The 13,652-nt window shown below is 36.8% G+C and overlaps 1 protein-coding gene across 2 annotated transcripts in view; it reads right to left on the bottom strand.

Moving 5' to 3' along the window:
* Positions 1-874, bottom strand: part of DNAJC6 (DnaJ heat shock protein family (Hsp40) member C6) — a 48,601-nt gene extending 47,727 nt beyond the window's left edge. For both annotated transcript variants that reach the window (XM_075287942.1, XM_075287941.1), the window contains exon 1: positions 695-874. Coding sequence is in view for 1 of the 2 variants with exons in the window: in XM_075287941.1 (XP_075144042.1) it covers positions 695-716 (22 nt within the window). In the remaining variant the exon portion in view is untranslated. The remainder of the gene's footprint in view (positions 1-694) is intronic.
* Positions 875-13,652: the final 12,778 nt, after the last annotated feature.

Below are 13,652 nucleotides of genomic sequence, written 5' to 3'. Positions count from 1 at the left end.
TTTAGCATTGCAGCCTAACATATGAGCATCCAGCTTCAGCCTAGTCAGCAGATACAGGCAGCAACCAGGGGGTCCCTCTATAACATAGGCATCCGCTCAAGGGCAATGTCCAGCCTCTACATGCTGCATGTGATGACGTAAAAAACACATATAATAATAATCTACCAGCGGGCTCTACAAACCCCCGCAGCCCTGTGGGTATAGCACATCCATGTCCTCAGCAACAGCAAGGAAGATGGAGTCCGTTTTACAGCCCCAGAGATGCCTCTCTATGAATTAACTCCTTCATAGCCGGGGACAGTGTACAAGTCGGAAACATTGTGATTGTCCTGCACGTGTACAGATAATATCCCACTTTATTTCTCATATTCCCATTATTTATTTTTAAGTCCTCCATTTTTTCTACCCCTCCCCCTCTTTCCCATGCCTCCATGTTTATAGCCAGCACCGTATCCAGAAGTGATCTTTCTCCGGTCGGGATAAAGTGTATTATATGATACATGGTATAGTATACAGATGGAATTGTATTAGTCTCTCTATAGTTATATGCATATACATCTATCATGTGCACGGATCAGATCCCTCACCTCCATTGATCTCCCTATAATTAGATCCGCAGTAGGGATGATGCTCAGATGGGTATCTGCACATTGCTCCACATCCCCCATGGTCTATATATTAGGAGCTCACTTACCTTGCTGGGCAGATTCTTTCATTTTCTATGCGGAGGATCCGAGGCTTCTGTCTCCAGCTGCTTTAGCTAATGCTGGGTTTTGATTTGTCATTCACAGACAGTCAAAGGTCACCCGAGTGCTATGTCCATGGAACTGCTGGGCTACTGATGTGTGACTATTGCAAGCAATTGCGTTTTCAGCTCTGGTTGGACTGTGTGGATTTAAGGGGAGGCTTAGCTACTTGTCAGCGAGACACGGGGTAAAACATGGCATGGATTCATCCACGTCCCGCTCCTTCTCAGCAGATTTCCATAGATTTTCATCTCGCTGGTCAGTCCTGCCGTCAAGTCAAATCCCTATTGTCCCAAAAACAAAAGCCCCGGGATGTTGTAATATTCAGGCTTCAATGGACTCAGCTCATACAAAAGGAGCTGGATTCTGGAAGTAAGTAATCCCGGAGCTGTTTCCGCATGGATTGCACTTTCTACCTAAGGCCAGGAAGGGAAGCAAAGCTTGTTCACATATCTAAGGGTATCAGCACATCCATCATCACAGCGTAGGCTTACATAGACTTGTGTACAGGCAATTTCCAAAAATCTGGAATAGGAGAAGGCCGTAAGTCCGTTTTCTGCTCTACTATATTAACCCAATAACCATGGCAATCTGCCCTGGTCTACTGAACTACCACTACCATAGACAGAAAGCACAATGACAGATGACCACATAATTTGTGAATTTGATTCTTGACATGTTAGACCATTGAGCATATACAAGGGTATATTATATTACAGGGATAAATCCCCTTTACAAGTACCCACATCATTACTACTGACACTGATAGTGCGCCATTATTCTTAGGCCTCATGCACACAACCAAGTGGGCAGGCAGAGGAGGACCGATATTTTAGCGGAAATCACTTGGATGACATTCGGATGACATCCAAGTGTAATCCGAGTGCCTTCTGTCCTCCATTGATTTCAAAGAACCCCCTCAGACAGCACACGAGAGCCACATTGGCCAATGAACTCGGTCATCTGAACAGGCTCTTACACAAAAATCCACAGACCCTATTTCTCTTTACAAAGACATACGGCTACATGGTAAAATTATGCCTGCCTGCCACAACCACTAGGGGGAGATCACTGCGAACTGTTGTGGTATTGAGGTCAATGGAGAAATGGAATGCAGTGACCTCCTGGTGTGGCAACAGGCAGACATAATTTTCTCATTAAAAGGAGTTAGCCTACCAAAAAACCCCAGCACCTATCTATAATAAATGTGTTCTGGGTTTCTATTGCTAGGACTCTAAGGGATTGATGGAGATAGCCAAGCACATTGCAGTCCCAAAGATTTTGAATAGAACGGTATTGTGTATCTGTAATGGCTGCAATGGTTAAATCCCCAGGGATCATACGTTTATCAACTATTCTGTAGGTCCCCTTTAGCAGCAGTCACCTCACCATTGTTACCTGTAGATGCAGATATGATTTACAACACATTTTGGATCATTTCTGGGATGCCTTGTGTGCAGTGCCCTCTTTAATATTCTTTTTCCTCCAAACATAGTGTTGGGCATTTGTGTTACAAACTTCTACTTTTGTCTCATGTGTTCATAGAACATTTTCCCAGACATTTTTACATAGCAATGGCTTCCTGTTTTCTAATATGAAAAGAGGGTTTTGTAGTTCTACTGTCAGTCTGCTGTTGTCATCCTTGAGTTATTTCTCACCCTGTTTGAGGAGTTCCCATCCTGCTCTTTCTGTGATTTTAACCAGAAGAAGAACAGATTTGTCAGTAACCAGGCTTTGTGTGCCATTATTTAACGTGACACCAACAATCTCATCTTCTTAATTGTGGAATATTATATTAAATAGACCATACTCATTAATACTCTTAGTCAACCAAAGGCTTTGGTTGAGCTGTGTTTTTGAAAATTCAGTTTTTCCGCAGCTTTTTTTTTTCATTTTGTTCATATTTCTGCAATGTAGGGTTTTAGCCTATTAGTGTAGTTAGATATTGTTGACCTACCCTTAGAATAGATCATCAATATGTGACAGGTGGGGGTCCGACACGAAGGAGCACCATTGATCAACTAGCTGGTGAGGCCACAGCACTGTGGCCTCTTCATGAAAGGCCAAGCATTGTACCCTACATATCCTAGGGACTGTGCTTGTTATTGCAGCTCAGCCCCATTCATGTGGAGGAGACTGAGCTGCTGTTGTATCATGGACTGATGACTGTGATGTCATTAACACATGGCCTCTTCATACAGCTGATATGTAGGAGTCCTGGTGATCCTATCCTAAGAATAGGCCATCAATACACAGCATCATTCCTGGAAAACCCTTTTATTGCAGAGGAATTGTTAATCTGAATATTGGATACTGTCCTATTAGGTCACGTTCACATGGCACCATTTGGAGAGGAATTTTAGGTGGTCTTCTCCCTCAAAACCACTGCAAAAACTGGTCCATGTCTGCCTCGACCTATCAGTGTGTTGAATAAAGAAGTGTCCTGCTCGATCTTCCCGTGGTTTCGGAGGCTTTACCACCGCAGATTCTGGGGTGCAAGGCCTCATGTTTAATTCACCCTACTCTATAATAACATGTTCAAAGCCCGAAGCAAGTAGCTAAGGCTCGGCTACAGGTTTCCACAGCGGGTGTCACAGGCTTGGTCTTTGGAGTGGATTCTGAGGTGGGAGACTTCCTCAGATTCCTTTCCACATTACGCCGTGTGAACATACCCCTAGGCATTAGTGTATTCTACAGTGGTTACCAAAGAGTTAAAATGCCGGCGCCGTGCAGGAGGCGACTACCAAGATTCACATGTTTGTTAAAAATAGACGTGTGATATTCCTGAGGAGAAACTAAAAAGCCAATTATCAGTGAGAAATGGTCATGTGTGCGGTATCATTATATGACTAGTATGGGTCCCCTCTTCAGAGACTCTTAAGGGGGCGTTCTGTCTTCTTCATCATTTTTAAAGTCTCTGTTCACAGCCAGTGAATGGGAAGATTCCTGTATCTCCAGAGGCCCAAAACCTGTATATACCTCATAATTCTCACAGCTAAGCAGACCGCGGGTTTATACTAAATTCTAGCGCTCCTGGGCTACATAGATAGGGATGTGTACAAGACGGATAAACATAATATCCACCTCAGCGGGTAGAAATGTGATCTTACAGGTGTGGAACAAACCTCAGGAGCCCTCGGTTATTTTTGGAGAACATGTCATTCATAATGAACATAATGAATATGTACTGGGTAGAGGGGACACGTCAGAAGGAGCAACAAGATGACAATGTTTCCAACTATGGGAGGGTTATATTTCCATATTGTCAACTAAAACCTGGTATCAAGAGCTGATTTTGATGGGTAGCATCACCAGTGGTGTATAGGGGCCCGGTGGGACATCTTTCCTTGGTGCTTGTGTTTCGGTAGTTTTCGGCAGATCGGATAGTGGGTCAGCAGGCACTGTGATGGGTGGGAGAGTCTGTCAGCAGAACTCATGACTAGAATGATCTTGTCTAATGTATCATCACAATGTAAGTTATACGCCCAAGTCAACTTCCATTACTAGCACCTGCCAGATCTATGACACAACACTATATGTGATTTGTTTTATCGTGTGCCTTGGATTTTGTTGTCCTTTTGATTTTGATTCTGTGGATGGTAAAAGCAAGGATTGTATTTGGTGCAGACTGCGGCTAATGTTGTCCATATGTAAGATGGAAATGTTTGTTTTTGTTTTAAATAAAAATAAAAGTTTAATAAACATATAACAAAATAATAATAATAATAATAATAATAATAATAATTCAGTATGTCAGTGTACACAGGATGTTCCCCCTTGTGGCAGCTGCTGGTAGGGACATGTTATGTTGCAATGAAGGCTATATTCACACTACCGTTGTAATGTCCATTGCTGTGATCCGTCATAGGATGACGATAGTAGACATTATCGGTGGCAGAGTGACGGGTGCAGACAAAGCCCTCCCCCAACATATGTGACCTTACTGATTGACTGTAATGTAAACAACATGGTGGACACTGTCTTCCATCATGTTCGTCTAATCAAAGGGAAATTATATAAAGTGTGGGGACAACTAAGTGGATATTATACTTTGGAGGGTAGAAAAGAGATATTACACAGTTTGCAGGCACTAAGGGGGTATTATACTGTATGGGACACTAGAGAAGCTTCATCACTGTATCTTACATATAGACGGGCACTAATACTGTACGAGTCACAAAAAGACTGGGTGCGGTGGATGGGGTCAATGGGGGACATGAGCAGGACTAGACTGCATTAGAGGTGTATCGTAGCATATCTACATACTGGTCATAGTCAGCTACTGTAAAGCTGAGGTCTTCACCTGATGGCTAACCCCGGTCAGTGAACCTTTACTAAAACTAGTTACGTACCCCAGCCCTAGCGCAGTCACTCTTTACTTTGCTCCTCTGATAGTAACAATGGTAGATTCAGGACCACTAAAAATCCACAAGTCTCTGGTGTGTGACCTCAGAATCAGCAGGGAGATGGGGGTTAACGCTACACATTGTGATGCAGAGCTAATTGTATATTATACGGGGATCAGACAGGAGATTCAGCGCCTCTGATCAATAACCGCTGCCTGCCGCCAGCTGCCTACATGACTCATAAGCTGGTTACCAGTCATTGCCTAGACACAGTAATTCCCACACCCCCATTTATATGGAAACATCCTTTGCTGATTGAGACAGCGGCACAAGACAAAGTAGAGGCCGGGGCTATTATCTATCAATTATGTTACATATTTATCACATAATAATCAGTAGAATGAGCGTGAGGTGAATAAACAGATAATAAATTATTCATAACCGAAGGAACAAAGCAACAGTAAATTATACACATCCAAACACCGTGCAAGAAACCTGAACAATTATGACCAGGTCATATATATCTTTGTAGCGTATTAGCCAGTGGATATGAAATGTAAAGATTGAGAATCCTCAGTAGTTGATATCTTTTTTTAATGGCTAACAAAAAATGATGACAGATTGCAAGCTTTTGGGACTGCTAGGGCCCTTCATCAGGCATAAGTTCAAAAAATATGTCAGTTCACAGGAAGGTTCTCTGAGTCCCTTATGGTCCCTTGATTAGTGACGTGGTGTCTAGTTGTTGTAAAAGGACATAAAGCCATGTGACAGATTTAACCCCCCTTGGAGACTGTCAAAGGTTGTCATTAGTTTATGTTCCCACACTCTTCTATTTCTTTTGCTTTAGAAAAAAATTTTAAAACCAGGATCTTCATGTCATCATTGATGATATTATGATTTTGATTGCAGAAGTGTTTTGGTACAAGGAAGTCCATTCTCTGTTCTGTAATTGTGTGACAGTGCGAGTTCATCCTCATCCTAAGTGTCTGTCCCGTCTCGCCTACATAAAGCCTACGTATACCAAGTGTCCGACTGGGGGTCTTTATGTAGGCGAGATGGAACAGACACTTAGGATGCGGATGAACTCGCACTATCACACGATTACAGAGCAGAGAATGGACTCCCTTGTGCCAAAACACTTCTGCAATCAAAATCATAATATCATCAATGATGACATGAAGATCTTGGTTTTAAGAAAAAATTTCAAAAAGCAAAAAAGATAGAAGAGTGTGGGAATATAAACTAATGACGACCTTTGACACACTCCAAGGGGGGTTAAATCTGTCACATAGTTTTATGTCCTACAACAACCAGACACCACGTCACTAATCAAGGGATCATAAACTCAGAGAACCTTCCTGTGAACTGACATATTTTTTTTTAACTTATCTGTTTATTTCCTTGTACTGCTTTCCATCAGTTGTGCACCAAACACTCTATTCCTGTATAAATGTGCTTGCCTTTACATATAGTGTTCTACCAACAAAAACAGGAGGATGTGTGATGGTATCACCTCCTAAAGGTCCTTTCAACTAATCAGTGCCAAAATAAATAAATAAAGAACAATAAGTGCTCATATTTTATTAAAGGTACATAACCTATTGTGACTAAGTAAATTAAAAAATACTAGCTACTGCTAATAGCTGCAATAGCGTATTTTTTAATTTACTTAGTCTTTTAATAACAATAGGTTACGTACCTTTAATAAAATACGAGCACTTATTGTTCTTTATTTATTTATTTTGGCATAGTGTTCTACCAGCCTGATGAAGGGACCTAGCAGTCCTGAAAGCTTCTAATCTGTCATTTTTTGTTAGCCATTAAAAAAGGTATCAACTACTGAGGACTCTCGACCAGTTTATCCAAATTATTGTCCATAGGGGGCAGTGTTATAATAGCTATATTCTTGTACACAGGAGTAGTATTATAGTAGTTATATTCTTGTACATAGGAGGTAGTATTATAGTAGTTATATTCTTGTACATAGTGTAGTATTATAGTAGTTATATTCTTGTACATAGGAGTAGTATTATAGTAGTTATATTCTTGTACATAGGAGTAGTATTATAGTAGTTATATTCTTGTACATAGGAGGTAGTATTATAGTAGTTATATTCTTGTACATAGGAGCAGTATTATAGTAGTTATATTCTTGTACATAGGAGTAGTATTATAGTAGTTATATTCTTGTACATAGGGGGTAGTATTATAGTAGTTATATTCTTGTACATAGGAGTAGTATTATAGTAGTTATATTCTTGTACATAGGAGCAGTATTATAGTAGTTATATTCTTGTATATAGGAGCAGTATTATAGTAGTTATATTCTTGTACATAGGAGCAGTATTATAGTAGTTATATTCTTGTATATAGGAGCAGTATTATAGTAGTTATATTCTTGAACATAGGAGCAGTATTATAGTAGTTATATTCTTGTACATAGGAGTAGTATTATAGTAGTTATATTCTTGTACATAGGAGCAGTATTATAGTAGTTATATTCTTGTACATAGGAGCAGTATTATAGTAGTTATATTCTTGTATATAGGAGCAGTATTATAGTAGTTATATTCTTGTACATAGGAGTAGTATTATAGTAGTTATATTCTTGTACATAGGGGGTAGTATTATAGTAGTTATATTCTTGTACATAGGAGTAGTATTATAGTAGTTATATTCTTGTACATAGGAGGTAGTATTATAGTAGTTATATTCTTGTACATAGGAGCAGTATTATAGTAGTTATATTCTTGTACATAGGAGTAGTATTATAGTAGTTATATTCTTGTACATAGGGGGTAGTATTATAGTAGTTATATTCCTGTACATAGGAGTAGTATTATAGTAGTTATATTCTTGTACATAGGGGGTAGTATTATAGTAGTTATATTCTTGTACATAGGAGTAGTATTATAGTAGTTATATTCTTGTACATAGGCGCAGTATTATAGTAGTTATATTCTTGTACATAGGAGTAGTATTATAGTAGTTATATTCTTGTACATAGGCGCAGTATTATAGTAGTTATATTCTTGTACATAGGAGAAAGTATTATAGTAGTTATATTCTTGTACATAGGAGTAGTATTATAGTAGTTATATTCTTGTACATAGGAGGTAGTATTATAGTAGTTATATTCTTGTACATAGGGGCAGTATTATAGTAGTTATATTCTTGTACATAGGAGCAGTATTATAGTAGTTATATTCTTGTACATAGGAGTAGTATTATAGTAGTTATATTCTTGTACATAGGGGGTAGTATTATAGTAGTTATATTCCTGTACATAGGAGTAGTATTATAGTAGTTATATTCTTGTACATAGGAGTAGTATTATAGTAGTTATATTCGTGTACATAGGGGGTAGTATTATAGTAGTTATATTCTTGTACATAGGAGTAGTATTATAGTAGTTATATTCTTGTACATAGGAGCAGTATTACAGTAGTTATATTCTTGTACATAGGAGGTAGTATTATAGTAGTTATATTCTTGTACATAGGAGTAGTATTATAGTAGTTATATTCTTGTACATAGGCGCAGTATTATAGTAGTTATATTCTTGTACATAGGAGCAGTATTATAGTAGTTATATTCTTGTACATAGGAAGTAGTATTATAGTAGTTATATTCTTGTACATAGGAGTAGTATTATAGTAGTTATATTCTTGTACATAGGAGTAGTATTATAGTAGTTATATTCGTGTACATAGGGGCAGTATTATAGTAGTTATATTCTTGTACATAGGAGCAGTATTATAGTAGTTATATTCTTGTACATAGGAGCAGTATTATAGTAGTTATATTCTTGTACATAGGAGGTAGTATTATAGTAGTTATATTCTTGTACTTAGGAGCAGTATTATAGTAGTTATATTCTTGTACATAGGAGCAGTATTATAGTAGTTATATTCTTGTATATAGGAGTAGTATTATAGTAGTTATATTCTTGTACATAGGGGGTAGTATTATAGTAGTTATATTCTTGTACATAGGAGTAGTATTATAGTAGTTATATTCTTGTACATAGGAGCAGTATTACAGTAGTTATATTCTTGTACATAGGAGGTAGTATTATAGTAGTTATATTCTTGTACATAGGAGGTAGTATTATAGTAGTTATATTCTTGTATTTAGGAGCAGTATTATAGTAGTTATATTCTTGTACATAGGAGTAGTATTATAGTAGTTATATTCTTGTACATAGGAGCAGTATTATAGTAGTTATATTCTTGTACATAGGAGTAGTATTATAGTAGTTATATTCTTGTACATAGGGGGTAGTATTATAGTAGTTATATTCCTGTACATAGGAGTAGTATTATAGTAGTTATATTCTTGTACATAGGAGTAGTATTATAGTAGTTATATTCTTGTACATAGGGGGTAGTATTATAGTAGTTATATTCTTGTACATAGGAGTAGTATTATAGTAGTTATATTCTTGTACATAGGAGTAGTATTATAGTAGTTATATTCGTGTACATAGGGGGTAGTATTATAGTAGTTATATTCTTGTACATAGGAGTAGTATTATAGTAGTTATATTCTTGTACATAGGAGCAGTATTACAGTAGTTATATTCTTGTACATAGGAGGTAGTATTATAGTAGTTATATTCTTGTACATAGGAGTAGTATTATAGTAGTTATATTCTTGTACATAGGTGCAGTATTATAGTAGTTATATTCTTGTACATAGGAGCAGTATTATAGTAGTTATATTCTTGTACATAGGAGGTAGTATTATAGTAGTTATATTCTTGTACATAGGAGTAGTATTATAGTAGTTATATTCTTGTACATAGGAGTAGTATTATAGTAGTTATATTCTTGTACATAGGAGTAGTATTATAGTAGTTATATTCTTGTATATAGGAGCAGTATTATAGTAGTTATATTCTTGTATATAGGAGGTAGTATTATAGTAGTTATATTCTTGTACATAGGAGGTAGTATTATAGTAGTTATATTCTTGTACATAGGAGGTAGTATTATAGTAGTTATATTCTTGTACATAGGAGTAGTATTATAGTAGTTATATTCTTGTACATAGGTGCAGTATTATAGTAGTTATATTCTTGTACATAGGAGCAGTATTATAGTAGTTATATTCTTGTACATAGGAGGTAGTATTATAGTAGTTATATTCTTGTACATAGGAGTAGTATTATAGTAGTTATATTCTTGTACATAGGAGTAGTATTATAGTAGTTATATTCTTGTACATAGGAGTAGTATTATAGTAGTTATATTCTTGTATATAGGAGCAGTATTATAGTAGTTATATTCTTGTATATAGGAGTAGTATTATAGTAGTTATATTCTTGTACATAGGGGGTAGTATTATAGTAGTTATATTCTTGTACATAGGAGTAGTATTATAGTAGTTATATTCTTGTACATAGGAGTAGTATTATAGTAGTTATATTCTTGTACATAGGTGCAGTATTATAGTAGTTATATTCTTGTACATAGGAGCAGTATTATAGTAGTTATATTCTTGTACATAGGAGGTAGTATTATAGTAGTTATATTCTTGTACATAGGAGTAGTATTATAGTAGTTATATTCTTGTACATAGGAGTAGTATTATAGTAGTTATATTCTTGTACATAGGAGTAGTATTATAGTAGTTATATTCTTGTACATAGGAGCAGTATTATAGTAGTTATATTCTTGTATATAGGAGTAGTATTATAGTAGTTATATTCTTGTACATAGGGGGTAGTATTATAGTAGTTATATTCTTGTACATAGGAGTAGTATTATAGTAGTTATATTCTTGTACATAGGAGCAGTATTACAGTAGTTATATTCTTGTACATAGGAGTAGTATTATAGTAGTTATATTCTTGTACATAGGAGCAGTATTATAGTAGTTATATTCTTGTACATAGGAGCAGTATTATAGTAGTTATATTCTTGTACATAGGAGTAGTATTATAGTAGTTATATTCTTGTACATAGGAACAGTATTATAGTAGTTATATTCTTGTACATAGGAGTAGTATTATAGTAGTTATATTCTTGTACATAGGAGCAGTATTATAGTAGTTATATTCTTGTACATAGGAGCAGTATTATAGTAGTTATATTCTTGTACATAGGAGTAGTATTATAGTAGTTATATTCTTGTACATAGGAGCAGTATTATAGTAGTTATATTCTTGTACATAGGAACAGTATTATAGTAGTTATATTCTTGTACAGTGAGGCAGTTTTATGGCAGTTATGTAATTTGCTATAGGGAGGAGAGAGATAGTGATTATATTATTGTTTCCATATGTTAATATTACTTTGTCCATAAGGAGCAGTTTTATTGTGTAATGTAATTCTTCCTTCTGTGATGTGGACAATTTTACTCTTTCTCAGCATCATTTCCCATTGTGTCATCACAATTTGTGTCTGCCTTCTGTAGGGGAATGGCGTCTTCTTCTTGTCCCACATATCAGCTTTTCAGCAGAGATTAGAAATCTCACGTAACTGACAGACTGTTATACCCCAATTCAAACACTACAGGGCACTGCAGAACATTTATTATGAGATTGTGCGATATTTGTGCCATATCTGATAGATCACCCTGGGATATGGTGCAGAAGGCTTATTTTAAACAGATAATTAAAAAAACAAACAAAAAAAAAAACACTTTTACCCTAAAAGCCGAAAATTCCCAGTACATACAGTATGAGATCGCCCTCTATTGTGAAGTTATTATCAATTCCATTTTATCTTGTCTTAGCTTCGGTATATCTGTTTTTGGGAAACTGAGATAATAACCATTATACCCACTATTGTGGATGCTTTGATGGTCATCAATATTCGTTGTCAGCTTTGGAAACCCAGCCGCTTCGTATTGTATTCTTTTGCCCATCTAGCGTTAATCTTCTGACAGAGTAACTGATATTTTACTGTTCTTGTGTTACAGTGTTGACCAAAAGTATTGGCACCCCTGCAATTCTGTCAGATAATACTCAGTTTGCGGTTGTGCGCACTTATTGTGTCTAAAGGTTGTGCTACCAAGTATTAGGCTGAGGGCGCCAATACTTCTGTCCGGCCCATTTTTGGGGTTTTGTGTAAAATGATCAATGATGTGACTTTTTTTTTTTCATTCTCTTTTGTGTTTTTTCATTGCAAGCAAAATAAATGAAGATATTACCAAAGAGTTTGTGCTTGTAATCATTTTCTGGAAGACAACGAGGATTATCTGACAGAACTGCAGGGGGGGGGGGCGATACTTTTGGCCAACACTGTACATTATGTCTTCTATTACAGTCCCATCTATATACGCATTTGCAGCTTTGCTGCTTTCTCAATAGCTCAGAGCTGCTCACTGCTGCCCCCTGCTGTCCCTGACTTCCACCACCCCAATCTTGTGAGTTGAAACTATATTTAATCTATTTCATAAATATAGATTCACATAAAGTGTCTCATTTATTAGGAAATTAACGCTATTGTTTAAAGTTGAAAGAGACACGACCCTGCCACACGTGAGACGTGAAATCTGTAAAATCCATTCATTCACCTCTTAGGAAAGAATATGTTGACACTATATAAATAAAATTTATTTATTATTATTATTATTATTATTATTATTATTATTATTATTATTATTATTATCATGTCACTCATAGAATCCCTTTAATATGGCATTCATAGGTACTGATATGTGCTGGATTGTCTATCAGACCGTTGTAGTAGTTAGAGATCTTCCAGGATGATGGAACAAATACCGATATTTCTGCACAGTTTGTATATTGAGCGATTCCAGGTTATCTTGCATTTCTGTTCTGGAAACTTTCCGGACTATCAGGAATTCTGCCAGATTGTAGGAACTTACTGTGTGTATAGAATAATGTTGTCGTTCCACACTACACCCAGAGGGGGTTGTCTATAATGTCAGAGATCTCCAATTTCCTACTACCCCAAGTCCTCCACCTCTGTCAAGTTGAATAAGAATCAATATGGCCTTCACCACTGGTCTTAGGCTGTGTTAACACCTGTACCTGGTTGTCCATTGTTCTGGTTCGTCAGAGGATCAGAACAACAGACACACAGCTCACTAAAATAGCAGAATCCAATAGTGCCCATTGTCGGGTGGCCATTGTTTTATATTCAAACTGCCAGATGAAAAAGTCGGATTCACAGCACTATTTTCGTCTGTCGTCTTTTAGTGGTGAAGCCAGACTTACATGCGAGGGTGTATATATCATGGAGGGCCTCCGTGCTCTCATGCACCTCTTAGAAACAGTGGTTCCAACCTTGGCTGTTCTATGACGTTTGCTCTGGGTTGCTGACAGCAAGACTCTCATCTACAAAGGGACTGTAATGCATGCAAACAAGGCAGTAGGGAACTGGCTAAAGAGTTGTGAGGCTGGCACAAAGCCCATCCTTCTAGATGGAAAATCCCAGCAGCAAAATAAGGGACCCATATTTGCTGTGGGACCCCTGACCTGCTCGTATGAGTTGTTATCCAGCTTTGGAACGTCACCAAAAAAATCAGAAAATGTGGTGGCTCCGGCGGTCTAGGCAAATATAGCTTTTTGAATACCTAAGTAAAT

The sequence above is a fragment of the Leptodactylus fuscus genome, chromosome 9, assembly GCF_031893055.1.
Source record: "Leptodactylus fuscus isolate aLepFus1 chromosome 9, aLepFus1.hap2, whole genome shotgun sequence".
Classification (NCBI taxonomy): domain Eukaryota; kingdom Metazoa; phylum Chordata; class Amphibia; order Anura; family Leptodactylidae; genus Leptodactylus; species Leptodactylus fuscus.
This window is presented reverse-complemented; position numbering and strand designations above follow the sequence as displayed.